Source organism: Ranitomeya imitator, chromosome 10, assembly GCF_032444005.1.
Source record: "Ranitomeya imitator isolate aRanImi1 chromosome 10, aRanImi1.pri, whole genome shotgun sequence".
Taxonomy (NCBI): domain Eukaryota; kingdom Metazoa; phylum Chordata; class Amphibia; order Anura; family Dendrobatidae; genus Ranitomeya; species Ranitomeya imitator.
In genome coordinates this window covers 134524965-134552496 of record NC_091291.1, presented here as the reverse complement: position 1 = coordinate 134552496, position 27532 = coordinate 134524965, and the positions used below count along the sequence as shown (strand labels likewise).

General features: G+C 45.9%; 1 protein-coding gene across 1 annotated transcript in view; it reads left to right on the top strand.

Moving 5' to 3' along the window:
• Positions 1-27532, top strand: part of SIK2 (salt inducible kinase 2) — a 118114-nt gene that overhangs the window by 52504 nt on the left and 38078 nt on the right. The window contains exon 4 of the mRNA XM_069741863.1: positions 19959-20120. Within this exon, the coding sequence (XP_069597964.1) occupies positions 19959-20120 (162 nt within the window). The remainder of the gene's footprint in view (positions 1-19958; positions 20121-27532) is intronic.

Here is a 27532-nt window from a genome sequence, read left to right as displayed (position 1 = left end):
GCTTGGGATACCCGGACCACTTGGACCAGATCCGCCCCCTTGACTCTAATGTAAACTACTTTCCAGCTTTTTCTTTTATGCTGTATATCATGGAGGATTAGGGATGGCAGATTGAGCAACGAGTTCCTTTTTGACGAAAAATGCAGCTATCTATAATATTCCATGTATCGTACAGATAATGTATGTTGTTAGCTGCTATACAATGCCGTCGCTGGCTCTGCTCCCTTTTTATTCCCCCACGGTTACTCTTTGCCTTGTGCAATCGTGTGTTGATTAGCTGGTTGAATGCCATAAATGCTGGGAACGGCCTGAGCGGGAGCGAGCGCGGGCTACTGAGCAGTTTCCAGGAAAACGGAGCCATCCTCGATGTGCCGGACATGTCATAGATTGTATAAGAAGTTGTGATACAGTTTCTATGGCTACAGACAATACGACCACGCAATTAGATTTTTTTTTTGCCGATGGGGAGATTAGAAGAAAGCTTCATCTATAAACCATACAAATCGCACAACTGACGGGCGGCTTGGGGTCCGGCCATTTGCACCCCTACTAATCACTAACAAATGGGTTGTAATCCCCTTTTCTTCCTACGTTGATCGGGATGGATTGGATTCTTCCGATTTTCGCACTGCAGCAGATACGTCCTTAAATTTCTTGCCGGTTCCTTAATTCGTCAGCCCCATAATTTTATTACACAAGCTTTTTACATAACTCCGCTGGCAGCAGGGTGGGGTCCTCGGCCGATCGGGGGTCTGTAGTGAACTGTGAACGTGCAGACAAATATAATTTCCCATTCACCGCAGAGTCCTGGCAGCAGATCTGAGAAGTTTCTGACCTTCCTCCATCCCAGTCATTATTCCTTTCTGCTTTGTATCCGTCTTTCGCGTCTGTCGGCAGCGTAAAACGCGCCCTCACACGGACGGATGAAGCCGCCTCCAACCAGCATGGGAGATAAAAAAGGAATAGCTGCAAAAATGGTGTTAAAAAAACAAACAAAAAAAAAAAACAAACCAAACAATACTTCAGTAGATTTGACCACTTGTAATTCTACATATAATGGTGACCTGGCTCATCATATAGGAAGTTTTGGAGATTTTGAGGGCGTGCCCACTTTTGCAACCAGTTTCCCTGTATTGCAGCAGCGCGCCAGGAAAAAAAAAATAATGCATCTAGTATGGAATATAAGTTTCCTGACGTTTCGGGCGCACATTCCCAGTGCCGGAGAACATGCCCAGCACATGAGGGGTCTTCAGGATCGCCCTGCTGCTGCTGTTCTGTAACATCGGTCTGCACACAGGAGCTGTGGGCGCAAAACGCCGTAGAGGTTTACGCAGAGCTGTGTGACAAGAAAAAGGTTTCCATTTAGATGAAAGGAAACAATAAATATTTTATGGTTTTGTCCATTTTTTTGAAAATGTAAAACATTCTATAAAGTTATGAAACTTACTAACACGCTTTTATTTCGATACGTTCACTGTTCGTCACCAAAATGTCACATCCTTAAAGCTCCAAAACAAGTCAGTTTCCAATGTCGCCTCGTCATCAGTGACTTGTATGAAGGGGGCTCGTTAACTTGATTAAATGGCTAAGCCAGGTCCCCCCTTCTCTCTGCCGGGGGCCCCTCCACTTCTCTCTGCCGGGGGCCCCTCCACTTCTCTCTGCCGGGGGCCCCTCCACTTCTCTCTGCCGGGGGCCCCTCCACTTCTCTCTGCCGGGGGCCCCTGCACTTCTCTCTGCCGGGGGCCCCTCCACTTCTCTCTGCCGGGGGCCCCTGCACTTCTCTCTGCCGGGGGCCCCTCCACTTCTCTCTGCCGGGGGCCCCTCCACTTGTCTCTGCCGGGGGCCCCTCCACTTGTCTCTGCCGGGGGCCCCTGCAATTCTCTCTGCCGGGGGCCCCTCCACTTCTCTCTGCCGGGGGCCCCTCCACTTGTCTCTGCCGGGGGCCCCTCCACTTGTCTCTGCCGGGGGCCCCTGCAATTCTCTCTGCCGGGGGCCCCTCCACTTCTCTCTGCCGGGGGCCCCTCCACTTCTCTCTGCCGGGGGCCCCTCCACTTGTCTCTGCCGGGGGCCCCTGCACTTCTCTCTGCCGGGGCCCCCTCCCTCGCCCTTGTCTCTGCCGGGGTCCCCCCCCCTCGCCCTTGTCTCTGCCGGGGTCACCCCCCCTCGCCCTTGTCTCTGCCGGGGGCCCCCTCCCTCGCCCTTGTCTCTGCCGGGGTCCCCCCTCGCCCTTGTCTCTGCCGGGGTCCCCCCTCGCCCTTGTCTATGCCGGGGTCCCCCCTCACCCTTGTCTCTGCCGGGGGCCCCCTCCCTCGCCCTTGTCTCTGCCGGGGTCCCCCCTCGCCCTTGTCTCTGCCGGGGTCCCCCCTCACCCTTGTCTCTGCCGGGGTCCCCCCTCGCCCTTGTCTCTGCCGGGGTCCTCCTTCGTCCTTGTCTCTGTCGGGGTCCCCCCTCGCCCTTGTCTCTGCCGGGGTCCCCCCTCGCCCTTGTCTCTGCCGGGGTCCCCCCTCGCCCTTGTCTCTGCCGGGGTCCTCCCCCCCATTCGCCCTTGTCTCTGCCGGTCCCCCCCCCCCTTCGCCCTTGTCTCTGCCGGGGTCCCCCCTCGCCCTTGTCTCTGCCGGGGTCCCCCCTCGCCCTTGTCTCTGCCGGGGTCCCCCCTCGCCCTTGTCTCTGCCGGGGTCCCCCCTCGCCCTTGTCTCTGCCGGGGTCCCCCCTCGCCCTTGTCTCTGCCGGGGTCCTCCCCCCATTCGCCCTTGTCTCTGCCGGGGTCCCCCCTCGCCCTTGTCTCTGCCGGGGTCCTCCCCCCCATTCGCCCTTGTCTCTGCCGGGGTCCCCCCTCGCCCTTGTCTCTGCCGGGGTCCTCCCCCCATTCGCCCTTGTCTCTGCCGGGATCCCGCCTCGCCCTTGTCTCTGCCGGGGTCCTCCCCCCCCCATTCGCCCTTGTCTCTGCCGGGGTCCCCCCTCGCCCTTGTCTCTGCCGGGGTCCTCCCCCCCATTCGCCCTTGTCTCTGCCGGGGTCCCCCCTCGCCCTTGTCTCTGCCGGGGTCCCCCCTCGCCCTTGTCTCTGGTGGGGTCCCCCCCTCGTCCTTGTCTCTGGTGGGGTCCCCCCCTCGCCCTTGTCTCTGCCGGGGTCCTCCCCCCCATTCGCCCTTGTCTCTGCCGGGGTCCCCCCTCGCCCTTGTCTCTGCCAGGGTCCCCCCTCGCCCTTGTCTCTGCCGGGGTCCCCCCTCGCCCTTGTCTCTGCCGGGGCTCCTTCATATGCTATGTGCCAACACTAGAAACACAACTGTTTTGGTCACCCGGCTGGTCACCAGTATGCGGTATTAGTGGCACATCGGTGGTCCAAATGGGGGGATGTTCTCTGGCACAGCAGAAAAGTAGCTAAGACTTGACCTTTAATCATATAGGATTAAAAAAATGGCCGAACGTGCTACTGTTCAAAAACAGACACACGCTAACTCGTTTCTTGTAGAAAAACTCTTAATTATCGAATATCGGTGGCCATGTGACCAAAAAGCTGTATTAATAGGTTTTACATATTCCGGTATATGATAGGAATATACTCGAAGACCACTCTACACGAGCCCCTGGGGCACAATAATGTGATAAACTTTATAGGTTTTTATATGGCCTCTCCATATTTTAAACCATTTAGACACCTTGGCTGCAAATGTTTTTTTTTATTTAAAGAGTAGCTTTCGTTTTCATGAACATTTTTATGAAATAAATGAATAGTACACATGAAAATGAAGATTTGTGAGAGATCTTATCAGAGAAATCCGCTTCTTTCACTCAATTTATGAGTAAAATCTGTATTCGGAGAAGACAAATATTTCACATTACTGAGATGGATGACGCTTGGTGCTTTTAAAGTTCTATGCAGCTAAAGGCGACACAGACCTGCTCCTCCTGTAACAAGATTTAGTTTTCCATAGAATGTTATAAGCACCAACTGTCCTCTCCTATTTCCATACTGGAAAGTCTGTTTTCACTGAAGACAGTATTTTACCTATAAATTATGAATGACCGATCAGGAGGAAAAAGAAGCCGATTTCTCTGATAATTTCGTGCAGTCATAAATCAGTATAGAGTAGTCCAGAAAATAAGACTTGTGGTCAGCAGGAGCTCGCTGTTGGATTCTCGGTTAACCCATTCTGCAGCCAACAATGTGCAAGGAAAACTAAATGGTGCAAAATTTTTAAGGAAACCTAAATAATTTTTTGCCCAAAAATAAATGCAAACAAAACCTTTTTAAAAGGTTTCCAAATCTCTTAAACTATCCATGCTATGGCTGTGGAAATAGAAGCGAGTAAAATAAATACATTTTTCTATATTTATGATTAAAAAAAATATACAGTTTGCACCCTGAAAACATTCTCTTGATATAATCCCAGATCCAGTATTTGCCCTGAGAAGTTACCGTAACTCTTTATTTCCAAAAAGTTTAAGAAACCTGCAGAACTTGAGCTATAAAGCTGCGGTTTATTAAGCAGCACAATCCTCTGGCACTTTCATTTGATGACCTGCTGGTTTCACAACGGAAAGCCAAACCTCCATCACACAGGGCTATATTCATCCTCCTTGATGTGCATCTGTGTGCAGAAACCTGCTCGAGTAAGTAAGGATTTCCTGTGCTCACTAACTTCTTTTTCTTTTTTTTTCTTCCCCCTCTCCTGAGCACAGAGACGGCTTTGTCTCCCGCTAGGTACAGGTTAGATCAGTAATGCTTAGTCACCCAAAATTTTCAGACCAGAAATCTTCCTCCTCACTTAGCACACCAGGTCCGATGCAGAATTTTAGCAAAGACTCGTGTGTTGTCCTCCGTGATGGACCTCACGGAATCCCTGAACCTTTGTGTGTCTTGGTTCTTTTCACCGATCTTCATTAGTTTCCCATCCGGTGTCTTTGTAGCTCCATTATAGACCATGAATGGAGGCGGCTAATCTTTACAAGTTATCACGCTGCTGTGACGATGATGATGAAAATATTCTTCCGATAATCCAAGTTTCCCATTTTACTGGAACATAATAGTTGAGGGCTTACTGGCACGGACACTGGTGGGGAACTGGATCGGAGTTGGCAGGTCCTCCCGATTTTGGTGTGATCCGCCAATAGTCTGAGGCTCGGGGGGTGTCCCTCTTAGGCTTATGTCCACGTGGATTTTTATGTGAGTTGTTTGGAGTGGATCAACTCCAAAATCTTCCTGAAAAAAAAAACAAAAAACATTGTTTGGGAAACTATCTAAAGGAAAATCCACTTTGCTGTTTTATATGCCCAGGGTTTATGGCCCTTTTACTCTCTGAAATGGTTTAGGCTACGTTCACACTAGCGTTCTGCTAGTGTGCGTCGCCTTAGCGTCGGGCGACGCAGCGGCGACGCACGCGTCATGCGCCCCTATGTTTAACATGGGGGACGCATGCGCTTTTGTGTGTTGCGTTTTGCAACACTTGCGTCTTTTTTGCTGCTAGCGTCGGACCAAGAAAACGCAACAAGTTGCATTTTTCTTGCGTCCGATTTTCGGCAAAAAACGATGCACGCGTCGCAAAACGCAGCGTTTTTGCGTGCGTTTTGCCGCGTTTTTGTGTGCGTCGTGCCGCCGACGCAGCGGCGCGCAACGCTAGTCTGAACGTAGCCTTAGAAAAGCATCTAGTGGAAAAAGAGCATGCGCGTGATCTTGGAGGAAACTTCTCCAAACTAGGCACTGTCCAAAGAAAAGGCTGCAAAGAAAGGAGAAAAAAAGCAACTCCTCCTAAATAAATGTTTGAGGGGAACAAAAGCTCCAAAAACTTTCCCAAAACAATGCTTTTCCTTGAAATAAAATGAATCATTTTTGCGTGTATCAAAATTTGTTTGGACATCACCATATTCTCCATTCTGCCTCCCAGTTGGACATCCATCCTAATTGTTGGCTAAAGTAGTTTGTTAGCCATGAATTGTAGCAGAAGAAAACCTTGGGATCTCTAAAATAAGCAGCAAGATTTCGGTATCTAGAGGTGCGCTCCTCCAAACTGCGTAGATTTCAGGTAGAGGAACTGAAAGGGGAGAGGCACATTCTGCAGCACAACCTCACCAACCGGAGACCATTGCGGGGCCTTGTGGCTGGGCCGCCGGGGCCTTGTGGCTGGGCCGCCGGGGCCTTGTGGCTGGGCCGCCGGGGCCTTGTGGCTGGGCCGCCGGGGCCTTGTGGCTGGGCCGCCGGGGCCTTGTGGCTGGGCCGCCGGGGCCTTGTGGCTGGGCCGCCGGGGCCTTGTGGCTGGGCCGCCGGGGCCTTGTGGCTGGGCCGCCGGGGCCTTGTGGCTGGGCCGCCGGGGCCTTGTGGCCGGGCTGCCATGTGCGCAGTGCAAAGGGAAAAAAATCTTGCTTTGGTCTTCAAGGGTTTGAGGGAAGTTTTCCGGAAGCACTGTGGTACGATTGTGTGATCCTATGATACGATTTTTCTTATCTCGGTGGGAATGTTTCGCTTATGTTTAGCCGCTTTCATAGAAGTAAGAAGTTACAGTCCCAGCAAAGAAAAGAGAAAAATTTGCGGCTTCCATAACTCTGCATGTTTTTTTTTTTTTACTATATAAGGTCTCTACTCATTTTTCTTCTGCAACTTCAAATTGTAATCTCTAGTGTGACTTCAATGTTCTCCCTCCCTCCATTGCTAAATTCCCCTGCCGGACGAAGAATAAGTATCACAAGCAGATGCCAAGAGCTCGCCTGCGTCATCCACAGCACTTTGTAAATATTCTGTTCATAGGACTGCTAACAAGCCATCATTTATCACCTCCCCGGTGAAGTGTAACATGAGAGCCGTCCTAGCTGAGGAAAGTCACGTTCAACCCCCCTCTCGGTGTGGCAGAGGCCAGTAGCACAGGCCTGCACTGATTCTAGGAGGGTTTATGACCCAACTAAGGTCCTGATCTTCAGAGGCAAATCAAACGGGTCCTCCAGGCAGCGGGGCACGAGGGGCAGCCAGCAGGTGGTTGGTTAAACTTCACTGCTTACCTGGAAATAAGAGGACTTCAGAGACCTTCATAAGGATGTTGTAGTCACAAAATCAACTTCTGCTTTCCATATGCTTAAAGGGGCTGTCCAATGTAAATACGGTTAGATGTACATAAGAGCAACTTGGCAATATAATTTCAATCTGACAAGTGCCCCAATTTTCACCAATAAGCTTCGGTCGTAGATCACTAGATGTCCAGGGGATGTGTGTGAAGGGGGCCACTAATTTCAGTAGCTGAGCCAGACCCCTTCTCTGTCACAATTAATGTATAAACAAGAAAAGGCTCTGACTTTAGCTACTGGAATACGTGGTCAGACGGATTCCTTCAATTAAACACATCTTGTGGACATCTTGTGATTTACAACCGCAGCTTAATGGTGAAAATTTGGAGCCAGCCCCCTTCACACACGGCTCCGGTCTTGTGCCTTAACATAATTGGTCAAAGATCAACCTGGTCAGACGGGAACCCCATTGGTAAGTTGGGCAACCATTTTAGGATTGAGGTCATATTGTGTCAGGCAAACCATGGGCAGTTGCAGTGTGATCTGTAGGACAATGGGAACAAAAATCGCTTAGAAACCTCTGCTTACAGAAGGTTACCGACATGGTGGGGTTGAAAATGTGGCCTTGGAAATCTAGGATGGTCAGATTTTTTATTTTTTGTGGTGGTGGTGGGGGGTTATAAGGTAGGGCACATGTAATGCGGCATTCTCCAGAACCTCTGTGATCTCCGCATGGTCTAGATTCCCGGATGCCAAAACTGATCTTTTCTAAACCGGTTGCTTTCAGCATTTTTTGGCTCACCTATGGACACCTGACCGGCGCACCAAATATAGCTGGTTCAGGCATAAAACAACCAGCTGGATACAACTGATGTATACAAACACAGCTTAATATATTAGGGCTACATGTTGTCGAAGCGGCAGAGTTGCGAATGCTGCTGAAGCGGCAGAGTTGCGAATGCTGCTGAAGCGGCAGAGTTGCGAATGCTGCTGCTGAAGCGGCAGAGTTGCGAATGCTGCTGCTGAAGCGGCAGAGTTGCGAATGCTGCTGCTGAAGCGGCAGAGTTGCGAATGCTGCTGCTGAAGCGGCAGAGTTGCGAATGCTGCTGCTGAAGCGGCAGAGTTGCGAATGCAAGGATTGCACAGATGCACTTCTATAAGAAGACTATGTCTAGTTAAAACCCCTGGAGTTTTCTTCCATCAGCACCACTGATTAGAGCTGGTAATACTGCGCTTCATCCAGGAGCTGCAGGGTTAATCGCTGGGTGAAATCTGCTTTGTGTATGTGCCGCCTGTTAGCTGGAGGAATGCAGGTGCTATACCCCTGGGTCTGAGTAATGACTCCAAAACATACTGGGACATTTAGCAGAGATTATTCCAGCGCTGACGTGGTTGCCGGTATCACTCAACCAGCTCATTAGGAGCCGCTCAGAGGAGGTTTGAAGGTCAGTAGCCTCCAATAGGACTCTCTGTTAGGAAAGGATTGTAATTAGGAGCTGTGCTGAAAGTTACATTTCACCCGAAAACCCCCGTTCCTCTTAGGAACACGATAACGCTTCTGTTATTACCGTTTTCTTTTTTCATCCCCCCTTGCAAATGGCTTTCTTAGTGCTTGTTTTTTGTGAATTCCCACCCGGGCGCATTTTTATTTTTTGTTCGGTGTCTAGATCGGGAATGTGATGTTGAAAATGCTGTTTGTGAAATGATCTAGGAGCCTATCTGACCCCAAATGCGCACGCGCATAACGGGTGTTCTGCAGCAAATAGTGCATTGAAGTCTGTAGATTTGTCAGTGCGTGCTGCAGAGTGAGAGAATTGATATGCTGCCGAATCCAAAATCCCACTGCTGAAAATTTCCGCCACATGGAAATTATTATTTTTTTTTTTAAATTTAGCCAGCAGTGAATTATGTTGCCGATTTTCCGCACCATATGCATTCACACGTAAAAACTTTACAGGAATTTTTTTTTCAGTGGCATACCTGCAGCAAAATCCACATATCATAGTAACATAGTAACATAGTAACATAGTTAGTAAGGCCGAAAAAAGACATTTGTCCATCCAGTTCAGCCTATATTCCATCATAATAAGTACCCAGATCTACGTCCTTCTACAGAACCTAATAATTGTATGATACAATATTGTTCTGCTCCAGGAAGACATCCAGGCCTCTCTTGAACCCCTCGACTGAGTTCGCCATCACCACCTCCTCAGGCAAGCAATTCCAGATTCTCACTGCCCTAACAGTAAAGAATCCTCTTCTATGTTGGTGGAAAAACCTTCTCTCCTCCAGACGCAAAGAATGCCCCCTTGTGCCCGTCACCTTCCTTGGTATAAACAGATCCTCAGCGAGATATTTGTATTGTCCCCTTATATACTTATACATGGTTATTAGATCGCCCCTCAGTCGTCTTTTTTCTAGACTAAATAATCCTAATTTCGCTAATCTATCTGGGTATTGTAGTTCTCCCATCCCCTTTATTAATTTTGTTGCCCTCCTTTGTACTCTCTCTAGTTCCATTATATCCTTCCTGAGCACCGGTGCCCAAAACTGGACACAGTACTCCATGTGCGGTCTAACTAGGGATTTGTACAGAGGCAGTATAATGCTCTCATCATGTGTATCCAGACCTCTTTTAATGCACCCCATGATCCTGTTTGCCTTGGCAGCTGCTGCCTGGCACTGGCTGCTCCAGGTAAGTTTATCATTAACTAGGATCCCCAAGTCCTTCTCCCTGTCAGATTTACCCAGTGGTTTCCCGTTCAGTGTGTAATGGTGATATTGATTCCCTCTTCCCATGTGTATAACCTTACATTTATCATTGTTAAACCTCATCTGCCACCTTTCAGCCCAAGTTTCCAACTTATCCAGATCCATCTGTAGCAGAATACTATCTTCTCTTGTATTAACTGCTTTACATAGTTTTGTATCATCTGCAAATATCGATATTTTACTTTGTAAACCTTCTACCAGATCATTAATGAATATGTTGAAGAGAACAGGTCCCAATACTGACCCCTGCGGTACCCCACTGGTCACAGCGACCCAGTTAGAGACTATACCATTTATAACCACCCTCTGCTTTCTATCACTAAGCCAGTTACTAACCCATTTACACACATTTTCCCCCAGACCAAGCATTCTCATTTTGTGTACCAACCTCTTGTGCGGCACGGTATCAAACGCTTTGGAAAAATCGAGATATACCACGTCCAATGACTCACCGTGGTCCAGTCTATAGCTTACCTCTTCATAAAAACTGATTAGATTGGTTTGACAGGAGCGATTTCTCATAAACCCATGCTGATATGGAGTTAAACAGTTATTCTCATTGAGATAATCCAGAATAACATCCCTCAGAAACCCTTCAAATATTTTACCAACAATAGAGGTTAGACTTACTGGCCTATAATTTCCAGGTTCACTTTTAGAGCCCTTTTTGAATATTGGCACCACATTTGCTATGCGCCAGTCCTGCGGAACAGACCCTGTCGCTATAGAGTCACTAAAAATAAGAAATAATGGTTTATCTATTACATTACTTAGTTCTCTTAGTACTCGTGGGTGTATGCCATCCGGACCCGGAGATTTATCTATTTTAATCTTATTTAGCCGGTTTCGCACCTCTTCTTGGGTTAGATTGGTGACCCTTAATATAGGGTTTTTATTGTTTCTTGGGATTTCACCTAGCATTTCATTTTCCACCGTGAATACCGTGGAGAAGAAGGTGTTTAATATGTTAGCTTTTTCCTCGTCATCTACAACCATTCTTTCCTCACTATTTTTTAAGGGGCCTACATTTTCAGTTTTTATTCTTTTACTATTGATATAGTTGAAGAACAGTTTGGGATTAGTTTTACTCTCCTTAGCAATGTGCTTCTCTGTTTCCTTTTTGGCAGCTTTAATTAGTTTTTTAGATAAAGTATTTTTCTCCCTATAGTTTTTTAGAGCTTCAATGGTGCCATCCTGCTTTAGTAGTGCAAATGCTTTCTTTTTACTGTTAATTGCCTGTCTTACTTCTTTGTTTAGCCACATTGGGTTTTTCCTATTTCTAGTCCTTTTATTCCCACAAGGTATAAACCGCTTACACTGCCTATTTAGGATGTTCTTAAACATTTCCCATTTATTATCTGTATTCTCATTTCTGAGGATATTGTCCCAGTCTACCAGATTAAGGGCATCTCTAAGCTGTTCAAACTTTGCCTTCCTAAAGTTCAATGTTTTTGTGACTCCCTGACAAGTCCCCCTAGTGAAAGACAGGTGAAACTGCACAATATTGTGGTCGCTATTTCCTAAATGCCCAACCACCTGCAGATTTGTTATTCTGTCAGGTCTATTAGATAGTATTAGGTCTAAAAGTGCTGCTCCTCTGGTTGGATTCTGCACTAATTGTGAAAGATAATTTTTCTTGGTTATTAGCAGAAACCTGTTGCCTTTATGGGTTTCACAGGTTTCTGTTTCCCAGTTAATATCCGGGTAGTTAAAGTCCCCCATAACCAGGACCTCATTATGGGTTGCAGCTTCATCTATCTGCTTTAGAAGTAGACTTTCCATGCTTTCTGTTATATTTGGGGGTTTGTAACAGACCCCAATGAGAATTTTGTTACCATTTTTCCCTCCATGAATTTCAACCCATATGGACTCGACATCCTCATTCCCTTCGCTAATATCCTCCCTTAAAGTGGACTTTAGACAAGACTTTACATAGAGACAAACCCCTCCTCCTCTCCGATTTTTACGATCCTTTCTAAACAGACTGTAACCCTGTAAGTTAACTGCCCAGTCATAGCTTTCATCTAACCATGTCTCGGTTATTCCCACTATGTCAAAGTTACCTGTAGATATTTCTGCTTCTAGTTCTTCCATCTTGTTTGTCAGGCTTCTGGCGTTTGCGAGCATGCAGTTTAGAGGATTTTGTTTTGTTCCAATCTCCTCACTGTGGATTGTTTTAGAAATGTTCTTACCTCCCTTCTGAGTATGTTTTCCTGGGTCGTCTTTGTTCGAGTCTAATGTTTTTCTTCCCGTCCCCTCTTCTTCTAGTTTAACGCCCTCCTGATGAGTGTAGCGAGTCTTCTGGCGAATGTGTGTTTCCCAGGTTTGTTGAGGTGTAGTCCGTCTCTGGCGAGGAGTCCATCATACCAGTAATTCACACCGTGGTCCAGGAATCCAAATCCTTGTTGTCTGCACCATCGTCTTAGCCAGTTGTTTGCATCAAGGATCCTGTTCCATCTCCTGGTGCCATGCCCGTCTACTGGAAGGATAGAAGAAAAAACTACCTGTGCATCCAGTTCCTTTACTTTCTTCCCCAACTCTTCAAAGTCCTTGCAGATTGTCGGTAGGTCCTTCCTTGCCGTGTCATTGGTGCCAACATGTATCAGAAGAAATGGGTGGACGTCCTTGGAGCTGAAGAGCTTTGGTATCCTATCGGTCACATCCTTGATCATCGCACCTGGAAGGCAGCATACTTCTCTTGCAGTTATGTCCGGTCTGCAGATGGCTGCTTCGGTGCCTCTCAGTAGTGAGTCTCCCACCACCACCACTCTTCGTTGCTTCTTGGCTGTACTTTTTGCTGTCACTTGTTGCTGTGTGCCCTTTTCTTTTTTGCTTGCTGGTATTGCTTCATTCTTAGGTGTGCCATCTTCATCCTCTACAAAGATTTGATATCGGTTCTTCAGTTGTGTGGTTGGTGATTTCTCCATGGTCTTCTTGTGGATTTTTCTTAAAATTTAAGTCTTGTGAAGTTGCAATCTGCACAATTTCTGCACCAAAATTTTTGGCAAAGGAGATGAGATTTTTGGAGATTTCAAAACCTCGGCTAAAATTGATGAATGATCCTTTAATCGTTATCGTCGCCCTCTTCCGGTAAGACCACGAGTGCAAAGATATTTCACTATTTCACATTCGGATGTGCTGCTGAAAATGATCATCATGTAGGCCACATAAGGAATATGGTGAACAAGCATGCTACTTGGGAATTGGCTTTTTCTGACAATGGTATCATGAGTTTTCTTACAAACATTTGCTTGGCTGTTTTATAGACCTGTGTTAAAAAAAAAAAATCCTTTAATCATCCTCCACCCATTTACTTCTGATTGGCATCAAATTTACGTAAGCCCATCAGAAGCCACAATCGTGTACCCATCAGTCCTACACTCCGGCCTTGCGGAGTCCATGTGATGCACCATGCCTGCAGGGATGGGCGCAGTACGGCATGTGGTTCCTCAGACGTCTGATCTGTTCTTGCACTCTGAATAACAAGTTTCCAAGATAAATATTATCAGTGAAAATAGATTCCTAAAAATAGTATTCGCTATACACGATCTATACAGATGCCTAAACCCCAGCGTTGGTCTGTAATATTATCTGCGAATCTGCCAAGTTCTTGGCCTTTTTTTGTACGAGTGCTCTTCTTATAGGAAGGTGAAGTAAGGGAAGAAGATAAGTGGTGCTCGTATGGGGTTATACCAGTATTCAGAACCGTGTCCCCCAACCAGAACATGTCATGCATCGTATTGGATGACAAGCGGATTTCTAGCCTTCTCCAAGATGTGCCAGGCATTGTAGGGAAGAGGACAAATTCGTATCATCTAGGCCAGGATTTAGACTGGATGGTCCACCAGCCCTAATGCCAATCTTCAGTGATTGGACGCAATGGCTTCTGTCTTTTGCCATCAACTTGCTATACAATCTGAGTCAGGATTTTGGGTTGTCCAAACATGATGTCAAGTTCTGCTGGCCTGACTTCTGCACCACGTTCTCGGCTGATTTGAGTTAATCCCCGTTCTTGGTTCCTGTTTCTGTGAGTTCTTTTGACTCCTCTTTTGATTGGTCTTGGCCACAGTCTTTGTTATGACCTGGTGGTTAGGAGCACCCGGCACGACCAGATAGTTAAACTCACACAGGACAAGCTCTGGGATGTGGGAGCTCTGCTGACCGCAGGCCCTAATCCTATCACAACAACTAGAAATAGCCGTGGAGCGTTCCTGACACTCCCTAGACGCCTCTTCACAGCCTAAGAGCTAGCTAGCCCTAGAGATAGAAAATAAAGCCTACCTTGCCTCAGAGAAATTCCCCAAAGGAAAAGGCAGCCCCCCACATATATTGACGGTGAGTAAAGATGAAAGTCACAAACGCAGAAATGAAACAGGTTTCAGCAAAGGGAGGCCAGACTTACTAAACAGACAGAGGACAGGAAAGGTATCTTTGCGGTCAGCACAAAAAACTACAAAAGACCACCGCACCGACTAACGGTGCGGAGATGCCACTCTGCATCCCAGAGCTTCCAGCTAGCAAGACAAAATCATAACCAGCTGGACAAGGAAACAATGAACGAATAATAACTATCAGGAACTTAGCCTCTGCTGGAGAAGACAGGCCACAGAAAGATCCAAGAGCGAATTGAACCAATGCAGGAACATTGACAGCTGGCATGGAGTAACGATCTGAGTGGAGTTAAATAGAGCAGCCAACCAAAGGATAAACCACGTCACCTGTGTAAGGAACCTCAGAAGCAGCAGCTCCACTCACAGCCACCAGAGGGAGTCCATGGACAGAACTCGCCGAAGTACCATTCACGACCACAGGAGGGAGTTCGACAACAGAATTCACAACAAGTCTTATCTGCTCCTGCCTTGCCCCTTTCATACTTCTCCTGACACCTGTTGTTCTATTACTGTCTCCGACTACTCTTCTGTCTTGTCCTCTGACCTGTAGCTTCTTCAATGCTCTTTTGGTGGTGATGACCCATTTGCCGTCAGCCAGACTATTTTTATTGCATCATCAGCGGCTACTACCATCAGTGACTATTCTAGGGTCTGTGACCTTGGAGACCTTCCATCTGTGAATTACAAGTCTTCTTGCTATAGTCCAGCTTGTAAACTGATTTGGTGGGGAGAATCCATAGTAGAACCAACTTGTGGTCTTTTCATTTGAGGTCGTAGCATTTATGTTCCTCTCATCCTACAAATAAAACACTAATGCCAAGTAGTTGTAGAGGAGAATATCATCTTAAATGGGCTGCACTGCGGTAAATGAGAAGACTTTATTGGTCCAATGTTTGTTGGTTCCGAACCGGCGCCTTTCTTGATGTAAGAAATCAAGTGGCAAGTAGTTGACTTCACAGCTAGATATGAATTGGGATATCTTCTGCTGAACGCTGGGGGGTACGACTTTTGTGAAGGCACCTACACCCAACAGTGCATTTGCCGGTGGGCTAGTCCAGTCCTGGCTTAGACTAAAGTAAAATAAGTACTGAAATTATCTTAGTCTGATCAAATGGATGTAAAGGAATGGACATGGTGCAAACTTGCCCTTATGTACCAATTTCTTCCTTGACTTTTTTGTATGAATTTGGACATGAGTCGTAGAATTTAATTGAACACCCCCTGTGGTGCAGAGCACAGTCCTGTATACAGTAAATCCACTTCATACGATTTTGACCAGCTGGATATTCAGGATTATGCTCACCGTGATGTCCACATACCGCCGAGCAGAAAGCGCTGAATTGTCCACTTACCGTGAAGTTAGGAAGCCAACAATTGTGCACTTACCGTGGAGTAGAAAGCACCGAATTATAAATTTACCACCAAGTAGAAAGCACCTAATTGTCCACTTACCGTGGAGTAGAAAGCACTGAATTGTCCATTTACCACCAAGTAGAAAGCACCTAATTGTCCACTTACCGTGGAGTAGAAAGCACATAATTGTCCACTTACCGTGGAGTAGAAAGCACTGAATTGTCCATTTACCACCAAGTAGGAAGCACTGAATCGTCCACTTACCGTGGAGTAGAAAGCACCAAATTGTCCACTTACCGTGGAGTAGAACGCACCGAATTGTCCATTTACCACCAAGTAGAAAGCACTGAATCGTCCACTTACCGTGGAGTAGAAAGCACCTACCGTAATCGTCCACTTACCGTGGAGTAGAAAGCACTGCACCCATATCTACCTGAAAAGACTTCCTTCAAATTCCAGGAGGTCATGACACCAGTCTATAGCCCTAGATTTAACCTGTTTCCTGCTCTCTTTTCCCAACCACTTTCAAATGTATGTACCATAACGGAAAAAGTTTGCAAAAGTTTTATACAAACAGTTTAAAAAAATAAAATAAAATAAAAATTCTGCAAAAAAAAAAAAAAATCCAACAAACTTATTTTTTATCCAGTTCCATGATTTAGAAATTTTGATAGAAATCATCTAATGGGGAAAAAAAAATTTGATATAACATTACAATTTCTTTGAGACGCCTATAAATTCTTACTTTCAGAAATTTCTACAGGCCATGTTACACAAAAAGGTCCATTAAAAGTAAATCCATCAAAAGAAAAGTTCTCATCTTCCCAGACTAAATTTAAGTTTTGTGAGACTGTGACCGATATCAATTCTTTGAGAATTAATACCTTGTGAATATTAGCCCAGCGGTGCCGCATTTTATGGCTCTCGTTACGTGAGATGTGGGGGCTGTAAGGCCACCTCACCGATGTAACTGATAATTGCTGTGGAAGTTACGGTGCCGGCTGCGTTATCTGGGTATTGTTTCGTAGATTATAGTTTAATTAACTGTCTGTAATTACCATCGTAACTAGAACGAGCTACCAATAATTTAGCCCGTAATTATATATCTTCTGCCGGCAGTGAATCCGTATGACACGATATCTGTTTATTTATGGCCAATAATTACTTCTGTAATGGTTAACAATTAGCCTGCTGGCCAAGAAAGGGTTAATTGTGGTCTCCTGACATTGGGCTACAAGTATAAGCAAATTTGTCTCGTCTTCTCTTTTTTGGTAGTTTTGAATGAAAGGCAGTCGGGCCAATCGTGTGCTGCAGGGAAATATATATTTTTTTATACTCCACCTATTCTGTTATGCCTTACTTGCATAGATGCCTTTTTTGTTTTGACTGGTTCCCCAAAAATCCGCTGATCACAGGTCGTCCTGCTGTTCAGACCATCAGCGATCAGCTCCAATCTCATTTAGAACATGGCAGCTGGTGTGTAATTTCCCTGCAGCACTCCTACAGGCCATATGAAGCATTACACAGTGGCCATTGGAATCATATCACAGTCTAGTACTCCGGAGACTATGGTTAGCAGTCTTCTGCCTCGGATAATTTGGTGGAGGTCTAACTCCAAATATCCTCATGAGAGGCTTTTCTTCCACTGTGCATGCTGGAGGAAGACTATGAGACGCAAGATTTGCAGCAAGCTGGAAAGTATGTAGACAATGGAGGGAACGTTTGATGATGATTGGGGCCAGGCTAGGCCGGTAAGGAAGCAACAACCCACCCACGGGATTAGTCCGAAGTAATTTTGAGATGGCAATCATCAGAAAAGAACTTGTTTTGCAACATATGCACACGTTGGTCTGGGACATCAGAGACCTTACTAAAATGCAGGACGTGGGCTCTTAAGTGCAGTAACTGCTTAGGGGACCTGATGGGTTTCTTTTTAATAAAGAGGGTCTATAAACTTCTACAACCCATGAAAATAAGGAACAAAGATCTTATGATTTCATCAAATCAACTACGCATAAGTTTTCCATGGTTCAAACAAAATTAATTGGTGGGAAAAATATATTTTACTGATGATCCTGTTTGGCCCATTGGTATTGCTTCATGTATTGGTCCTCATGACTTTGCACATTTATTTGGCTGTGAATGTGCAGGTTCCTTTTCCAGGATTCAAAGGGTTATTCAAAAAAAAAAAAAGTTACCCCTTATCCACAGGTTGATAGCTTGCTGATCGCTTGGGGTCCTACCACCGGAATCTTCAACGATCCCGAGATCAGTGATCTGGAGCTCTGAGAAAGGGGCTGTAGAGCACCGTACCAAATGGTGTGGAAGTGCACTTGAGCATCCTTCGCTCCATTCATTGTCTATCCCGAAAATAAGTGACTTTCTCTGGCAGTCCCGTTGACTATTTAATGGGGCTGGGGTTGAAATATGCGCCTCCTCTCCTTTCATTATTGATACTCTACAGCCCCATTTTCACTCTGCCAGATTTCCCATCTTGAGATTGCTGTAAATAGGGGGATACATATTTTTTTTTTAGCTGAATAATCATATAATGGTGTATTAGGATAGGTCTAAAAGGCCTTTTCCTTGTTAGATCCAAACCAGGTTCCGTGACAAATCATCAGATTGTCGTCGATTTAATTGGAAAGAGGAAAGCGTCTGAAATGATGAAAAACCCTATAAGTTCGAGCCTTTCAAAAGATAAAATGATTAATTGTATTGTTGATCAGGATTAATTTTTATAAATTTATCTTCACGTATCCAGGGACCCTAACATCTGGGCTAAATATGCTCCACTTCTTCCTTTTAGTCTCTTTTTGGGACTATTCCATGACCAATATGACCATTATTGGGTTGGGTAACTAGACATCCATCCCTAAGCCACCTGCCGCACTAAGTGATCTTCATCCGTGCTGAGATTGTTGACGGAGCAGCATCGCGCATGCGCGATCATTCCGCCTTTTAAAGATTATGGAGATCGATGACTATCTTGATTGGTTGCCAACCCCCAGCTTAGAGGCAATGAGTATCGTGAATCCGCACAGAAGGATAAGCCTTGGTAAATGGCAACGGGGCGAAGACTAGTGTAAGTCCGCAGCGCTTCAAACGGCAAATCCACGGCACAAATCTGACCTGTGAACATGGTCCTCAAAAAAAAAGCCAAGAAAAATGGTTTCATGTGTAGGTTCCAAGTTGATTGAATGGATAGCCTCTGACCCGAACAGAACTCTTTAAACAAGTGACCCATATTCTGACATGTTCCTCTAATAAGTTTTCTAGCAGAATGTCTGCTGTTGTAAGAATGCGAATCAGTCAGATTTTCTGGAACGAAGAAGCCATTCTATTCCTGGAAAGTGGCCAGAAATGAAGAAAAAAAACACTTTATTATGGAAGGCCTCATTTGTGCGAACCCTGTTAACGTATTCTCAATTATTACAGATATTTTCTTGCCATTTGTTTTACTTTCGAATATAAAAAACCCTCAAAACCCATAAAATTCGGAAATAAATCAACTGATAAGGGACATGTAATAATTCCGTAACACGGCTAGTGGTAAACTCGTTCAGGAGTAGCATGTAGGGGAAGAAACTAATAATTAGCTCTATCAAAAAACCTTGAACAGGGTATCACATTTCTATTTTTACTATTTATGCAATTCTCTGATATAACATTGAATGTGGGTCCAATGTGCACCCTTTAACACCTGCCTAAACTTTTTTGCTTTCTTGACTTTTTTTTCATTTTGCCGATACAGCGTTCCATACATATGGACCACCACTAGAGGGAGCTGAGGTGCTCACCGCATACACACCCTACATTGGATACAATGGTGACCCAGTATGCAGTGATCTCAATCTCTTCCTTTAGTTCTGGCTGGAAACTTGGACCTTAAAATCATACAAAATGAAACGCGTTTGGCCTAAAAACAAGATTGTTTTCCTGTAATGCGTCTCGGCAGTTTTTGATCTTTTAGGTATGGTGATTACTTATCCCCCTTATTCCGCATCGATAGATGTTAGACTATACTGTGTTTTTTCCAGCTGCCAACATCATCTGATGAACTATAAGGGTATGTCCAATCTGATCGAAATTGTTCAATTGGTCTCATTTATGGTAATTCCACAGCATGCCGATTATTTTTATTTTTTTCATAAAGGAAAGATCAAAGATTTGTTGCTCACTTAATGTTAAAAGTGAAAATCCTAGAAAATTGTCTAAAATGACAGAAAAATAGATATCCACCTTCCGCGTATTCTGAGAATTCAGATCTGTTCTCGGAATCCGCCACGGAATGTCTGAAGCAAAATCAACCAGAGTTGATGCGAATTTTGAGCCATATTTTATGTCTAATGATCAGCGATTCCGACTCCCCGAAATCAAGAGGAGCTGCTTGTGTACCGGAATCCTGTTGGCTTCACGTCAATTAAAGTGTCTCCACTCTTTCCTTTGCAGATTACTTGGCGAACCACGGGCGCCTCAGTGAGTCAGAGGCGCGGAGGAAGTTTTGGCAGATCCTCTCGGCTGTGGAGTACTGTCACAGTCGCCACATCGTGCACCGAGATTTGAAAGCTGAAAACCTCCTGCTGGATAACCACATGAACATCAAGATAGCAGGTAAACTGCGGCAGACACATTCAGGGGTGTACACCGGATATACCGGCCGGAGATGACCGTGGAATAGGATCTGTATCGGGTGCAGCTACTGATACAGCAGCTAGGTCACTCTGCACAACACCGGAGATACCTGGCAGAATTCTCCACGTAATTTAACCTCCTTCAAAGCGAAGATGAGAACCACTTTACTTAGTCTAATCTTGGCGAAAATTAAATCTTGAATCGGTTCTATTAAAAATAAATAAATCCTGAAATTTTGCAGTTTTCACTTTGGCTAATACGAAGACTGACACTCCTTGTTCTATAGGGACGCCTCTCAGCAGTCCCATTATCATCACAGGCAGGATTACAATAAAGGAGTAACTCCGTAATTTAGATGACACAGGATTCACCATTCACAATAGGTGATATCACAGCTCACCTCCTCCTGTACAATGACTGATAACACCTCTATATACAGTAGATAACACCGGATTCACCATTCACAATAGGTGGTCACAGCTCACCTCCCCCTGTACAATGACTGATAAGACCTCTATATACAGTAGATAACACAGAATCCAGCATGCACAATAGGTGATATCACAGCTCACCTCCTCCTCCTGTACAATGACTGATAACACCTGTATAGACAGTAGATTACACAGGATCCACCATTCACAATAGGTGATGTCACAGCTCACCTCTTCCTCCTGTACAATGACTGATAACCCCTCTATAGACAGTAGATAACACAGAATCCAGCATGCACAATAGGTGATATCACAGCTCACCTCCTCCTGTACAATGACTGATAACACCTCTATATACAGTAGATTACACAGGATCCACCATTCACGTTAGATGTCACAGCTCACCTCCTCCTATATGATTGTGTAGTTGAAATAGAATTAAAAAAAAAAAATTGAAAATAATTTATTTTGATCTTTAATATGTATCATCTGGTTTTATTTAGTGAGAACATTACTTGGGTGATGAATTCCCTGTAATTGGGAATTGGCAGGCTACAATGAATTTTAATGGGGAATTAAGATTTTAGAGGGTCGAGCAATTATGATGCATTATATGTATATTGCATGTACCGTGCGTCTAGGAGCCAAGGGTGGCCCCTCCTGCTGCAGTTCTGGTGGGATTCCTGCAGATCGCGGTGTCGGTGCTGCACATTCCACATCTATATGTAATAATTGTGTTTGTGCTGTTACATGGGACCTCGTGATAATGAGTCGGGGCATAGAGTCCTTCTGACGTGTAATTGGAACATCATTGGGAAAGCGTGCAAAGCTGCTCCACGCATGGGAGTGTAAATTAAAAAAAAATTAAAAAAAATATCGCGGTCTCATCACATCTGTGTTGTGCTGGAGCAGCAGATTCCGTATTCACTAGCAACTATAGATATGTTGTGATGTTACACACATGAGAAGCTCAGCCATTGGTTAGTAGGGTCTTCACCATCATTTATTACTGATTGCATGGAAATTATACAGTTCGGGGCAGGAGGGTAAAAGCATAAAAAAAAAAAAAGTGAAAACCCCAATTTATTCCCCATTTGCTGCAGGCTATCAGAACATCCACCATGGGGATTAGAACGGGTCAGTGTGCGTTCCTCTGAACTGTGGCAGGTGTCTCTGCTGGTCTTCAGGCATTAGGTTGCAGGTTCCTCCATACTGCGGATAATGTCTCTTTGCTTCCTCTAGCGGTGGAGGGTGTCGGGCTGCAGCGTTCCTCCATACTGCAGACTGTGTATCTTTTGCTTACTCTATCGGTGGAGGGTGTCGTGCTGCAACTTTCTTCCATACTGCGGACTGTGTATCTTTGCTTACTATACCGGTGGAGGGCGTCGGGCTGCAGCGTTCCTCCATACTGCGGACAGTGTCTCTAGGCTTCCCCTACCGGTCGAGGGTGTCGGGCTGCAGCGTTCCTCCATACTGCAGTCTGTGTATCTTTTGCTTACCCTACCGGTGGAGGGCATCGGGCTGCAGCGTTCCTCCATACTGCGGACTTTGTATCTTTGCTTACTCTACCGGTGGAGGGCGTCGGGCTGCAGCGTTCCTCCATACTGCGGACAGTGTCTCTAGGCTTCCCCTACCGGTCGAGGGTGTCGGGCTGCAGCGTTCCTCCATACTGCAGTCTGTGTATCTTTTGCTTACCCTACCGGTGGAGGGCATCGGGCTGCAGCGTTCCTCCATACTGCGGACTTTGTATCTTTGCTTACTCTACCGGTGGAGGGCGTCGGGCTGCAGCGTTCCTCCATACTGCGGACAATGTCTCTAGGCTTCCCTTACCGGTGGAGGGTGTCAGGCTGCAGCGTTCCTCCATACTGCAGACTGTATCTTTTGCTTACTCTACTGGTGGAGGGTGTCGTGCTGCAACGTTCTTCCATACTACGGACTGTGTATCTTTGCTTCCTCTACTGGTGGAGGGCGTCGGGCTGCAGCGTTCCTCCATACTGCGGACAATGTCTCTTGGCTTCCTCTATGGGTGGAGGGCTGCAATGTTTCTCCATACTGCGGACAATGTCTCTTGGCTTCCTCTACCGGTGGAGCGGACAGTGTCTCTAGGCTTCCTTTACCGGTGGAAGGCGTTGTGCTGCAACGTTGCTCCATACTGCGGACTGTGTATCTTTGCTTACTCTACCGGTGGAGGGCGTCGGGCTGCAGCATTCCTCCATACTGCGGACAGTGTCTCTAGGCTTCCTCTACCGGTGAATGGCGTTGTGCTGCAGCATTCCTCCATACTGCGGACAATGTCCCTTGGCTTCCTCTATGGGTGGAGGGTGTCGGGCTGCAATGTTTCTCGATACTGCGGACAGTGTCTCTAGGCTTCCTCTATGGGTGGAGGGCTGCAATGTTTCTCGATACTGCGGACAGTGTCTCTAGGCTTCCTCTATGGGTGGAGGGTGTCGGGCTGCAATGTTTCTCGATACTGCGGACAGTGTCTCTAGGCTTCCTCTACTGGTAGAGGGCGTCGGGCTGCAGCGTTCCTCCATACTGCGGACAGTGTCTCTAGGCTTCCTCTACCGGTGAATGGCGTTGTGCTGCAGCATTCCTCCATACTGCGGACAATGTCCCTTGGCTTCCTCTATGGGTGGAGGGTGTCGGGCTGCAATGTTTCTCGATACTGCGGACAGTGTCTCTAGGCTTCCTCTACCGGTGGAGGGTGTCGGGCTGCAGCGTTCCTCCATACTGCGGACAGTGTCTCTAGGCTTCCTCTACCGGTGGAGGGTGTCGGGCTGCAATGTTTCTCCGTACTGCGGACAATGTCTGTTGGCTTCCTCTACTGGTGGAGGGCTTCAGGCTGCAGTATTCCTCCATATTGCGCCCAGTGTCCCTTGGCTTCTTCTTCTGGTGGAGCTAACCTATGATTGTCCATACCTTCATCCACATTAACGCCCCACCATATCAGACATGAAGAATATATGATGAGGGAAGAGTAATGGGAATGGATTACCCTGTTATTAAGGCCATGATGATGGTCGGGTCCTTCAGCGTACTCAGACCTTTATCATTGCTGCGGGTCGTGATGAGTGAAGGATTTCTCATGAGGGCTCTTTGTCGGCTTTGTACAGATGGATTTGTGTGTTACCGCAGTCTGTGTACTCTTGGCTTTCTTATTGTTTAAGATCTTACCCAGCCTTTAGTCAATCTAACAATTTCCAAACTCTCAGGTACGAGTTTTAGAAGGGCTTATAGGCACGGTGCCTGTATGACATGGCACAGAGGCCAGGCGCCATGTGAGCAGAGCAGAGCTTCTGGGAGAATAAATTCCTATATACGTGGAGTCCAATGGCGCATGCAACATTGGTATGAGTACAAAAAACCTTTTGAAGTTGAGGCATAGTTATCGCCCTCTTACAGCTATAGGGGTTTCCCCCACTCGACAAGTGATCTACAGCATGGGTGGTACCTGGGACAGCTACCAATCCCTGGAACGATGCACTATAATGCCTCGATAGTGGAACAATGGCCGCACATGTGCATAGTGGTGTACTGTAAAAATGAATGTGCCTGTAATGAAGATCTATTATAGGTGATGGGGTTATTCCAACTTTGCACTGTACCCATAGGATGGGTGATACCCTGGGACAGCCTCCAATCTCTGGAACGATACAATATGTAATGCCCTGTTACAGTGGAATGATGGCCGGGCATGCTCATAGGGATGGACAGTAAAGTCGCATGTGCCTGTAATGAAGATCTATTATGGCTGATTATTTTCCAACTTGGCACTGTATCCAGAGGATGGGTGATACCCCTGGGAAACCCTCTGATACCTCGAGCATTAGAATGGAGTGATGACCCTGCCTGTACTCCACCATTCCATTCATTTGAGTACAGCGCTCTGCAGTCTTCAGCCATCCAATAGACAATGAATTGATCGTCTGCCCGCGCACTCTCTTCTAACCGAGCATCTGAAACCCACCTTCTAAAGCTGGGACATCATCTTTTAATAGTAAGGCGGGTCTATTCATCTCATCAGAAAACACAGCTGGAAAGTCACCCTACCGGTGTCCGGCAACATTGCAGCTTTTGGATAATTATTGGCCTCTCTAGTATATAAGAATCTGATGGAGATAAAATGTAGCTGCTCAGTAATTACATACGAGCTTTACGTGGCCATAGCCGCCATCTGTGTACGAGGCGAAAACTCATTTATTATGTATATAGAATAGCAAACGTAGCGTAAAGCCGCTACCCCTGAATCACTGAGCTCTGCGGTATATTCTCCAGAAATGAAAAATGTATACAAAAGCCCTTAACTCTTTTTAGCTTTGCCGAGTCAGTAAGTCTTACTTTTGCCATTTTTTTTTTTTTTATTATGGTTTCTGCATGCGCCTCCATATCTGACACATCACTTTTTTTCATGTTTAGTAGCACTGGATTATCCTGATCCATCCAGCAGCTGCCTACCCTCCAATTGTAATGAGTTTTATGCAGTTATGGCTTTAAAAATGTAGTTAAATGCCCCAGTTGCTCATTTTAGTAGCTAAAGCCAGCCCCCTTCTGGATCGGAAACGTAGAGTAGCTGGCAGCAGCAGAGCTTTTTGTAAGGCACCTTTCAGATCTGAAGCAAAACATTTGACTGTGTGCACCTTCTCGTAGAAATTCACTAACACTGTTCTACCGTTTTGCTCATTTAGTTGAGTGTTCTGCAGAAATGATGCCAATCCATCAGCACTTGCTCCTGACAGTTGTCTGCGTGATCTTCTCCCTGTGTTGGAGTGAACGGGAGGGATGCAGAGATGGTTTCTCACTGATGTGCAGTGGAGAGGGGATAAAGTAGCTCAGGGATGGCAGAGAAAACAGGCAACAGATAGGGAGGAAAGTACAAAGTGAGGAAATAAGTGCAGGGTAGAAGTCATGCTGATATGCGAGCTATTGAAGATTGCAGCACCCTGAATACACACAGTCCAGCCTGTATTACTGAGAGAGACACTCCCATAAGATCTGAAGCTTGAATCCTGCTGCAGACTACACTTCAGGGGTCTGAAAATTAATAAAGGAATGAAGATTGCAGACTGAAAATAACAGACTATTCATGTTGTGGTCCCAGTCGCACAAGGATCTTTGCACCATCATGTTTCCCTTGTCTGAGAACCTATGTAGTGACGCGGCTTTGTATTTTACACTGCATCCTGGCGACATGTTCTCCGTGTGACAGTAGCGACCACTCCATGTCCATTTCGATTGAAAGACAAGCCGGCTCCATCCAGCCGCAAAGCTAACGGCAGAGAGAAAATAAAAGGGCCGACAACCACATGACAAGAATGCAATGCGGACTGTTCAGGGGGAAGAAAAGATCCGACGGACACAAGGCGCTTTGTGTGGTCATAGTGGGGAATATCCGCCATGCGAATATCTAGAAAATCCGTTAGTGTTTACGTCTTTAACAGTTGGCGAGCACGCTGCACAGTTTGTAGATTTTTGGAGTTTGGGACCCAGTTTCTGGATTATTAAAGGAGTTGTCCACTTCTAGATGACCCCTTTTTTAATAGTTCCGCAGTGCGCACACACAAGAAAACCCCAATATACTTAACCTGCCCGACCGAACTGGCTCCTGTGATCTACCTGCAGTGTGAGGACACACAACATTATGTCAATTGACCGCTGCCGCCAATCAGTGGCCGGTGATCAGCTGCAGTGGTGCTGTAACAGAGGACTCTTTCTGTCGGGAAAGACAGCAGGGAGATTGGATAATGCAGATTATTAAACGCGACAGATCAATTTTATGGCTGATTTTTCTATCTTTTTTTTTTGCCCGACAATTTCAATCTGATTGAAGAGAAATTGGTCAGATATCTGCACATGTAAACGCATCTTTAGATGTGGTCTTATGGACCCCTTTTACTGTCCTGACCCGGAGTCTTGTGAAAAACTCTTGCAGGAAAGTTAAGTCACATGATGTCTTTTTGGAAAATCTGTTGGATTAATTTGTTCTTCTACTCCGCTCACGGTCTCATTAATTGCCGAACGCGGGCGTATGAGCCACACATAGACGGACTCCGTCCTGCTCTGTGCAGCTGCTCATGCACACAGCTGTGTGTGAGTGAATCAAGGTGAAAGGGACTGCTTTCCTCCGGCAGCTCCCCCCATAGCTGGCTCTGTCTCGCTGACGGACAGCTCGCTCAGCATTGACGTCAAGAGCCGCTCATTAACATTCAGGGCATGAAATGGGTCAGATCTGACAATTAGCCGTCCCAATCTCTGTCTCCTACCTTCCCGTTATCAGCTTCGTCTTCCCGCCCAATCACCCGCTACCTCCACATTACCATAATCACAAAGGGGAGCGCAGCGCAGACTGCTGGTAATTAGGCGCCTAATAATTAATCCTACATGTCCTACTCCGCTTTCCAAACCAGGGACTTTCCATAGATCATATGCACAGATGCTAATTAGGTTTGTAACCCTAGATTTACCGAGCTCCCATTTGCAAATCTAAAACTGTAGAACGCCGACGCGGAAAATTTACTTCGATATTTTCTTCCAGTATGTGATAAATATGACATTTTGTGTCTTATTTAAAAGGTGGCATTGCCAAAAGTGAACCATGGGCTGTCATAAGAATCTGCGCCGTATTTTAATTATAGGTGCAAAACTGTTTTCTTTGTTCAAGGGTACAAAAAAAAATAAAAAAATAATCATTTCAGATTTTACGTCTTAAAGGGAACCCATCGCTGGATTTTTAAAATTTTAATCAAGTACCTTCTCCAATTGCCATTGATCACCTGATTCTGGAACAGTTTTCCTTTTTCTTCTATGCCCCTCCGTTCCAAAGTTATGCCCCCCGGAAATAGTGATGCAAATCGTCCCGTTAAACTGGGCGTTTACCACAGAGCTTCTTGTGGGTGTGGCCATGATTTGATTGGGCGAAAAGCAAACGCCCACACAGAAGTTCTGTGGTATACGCCCAGTTTG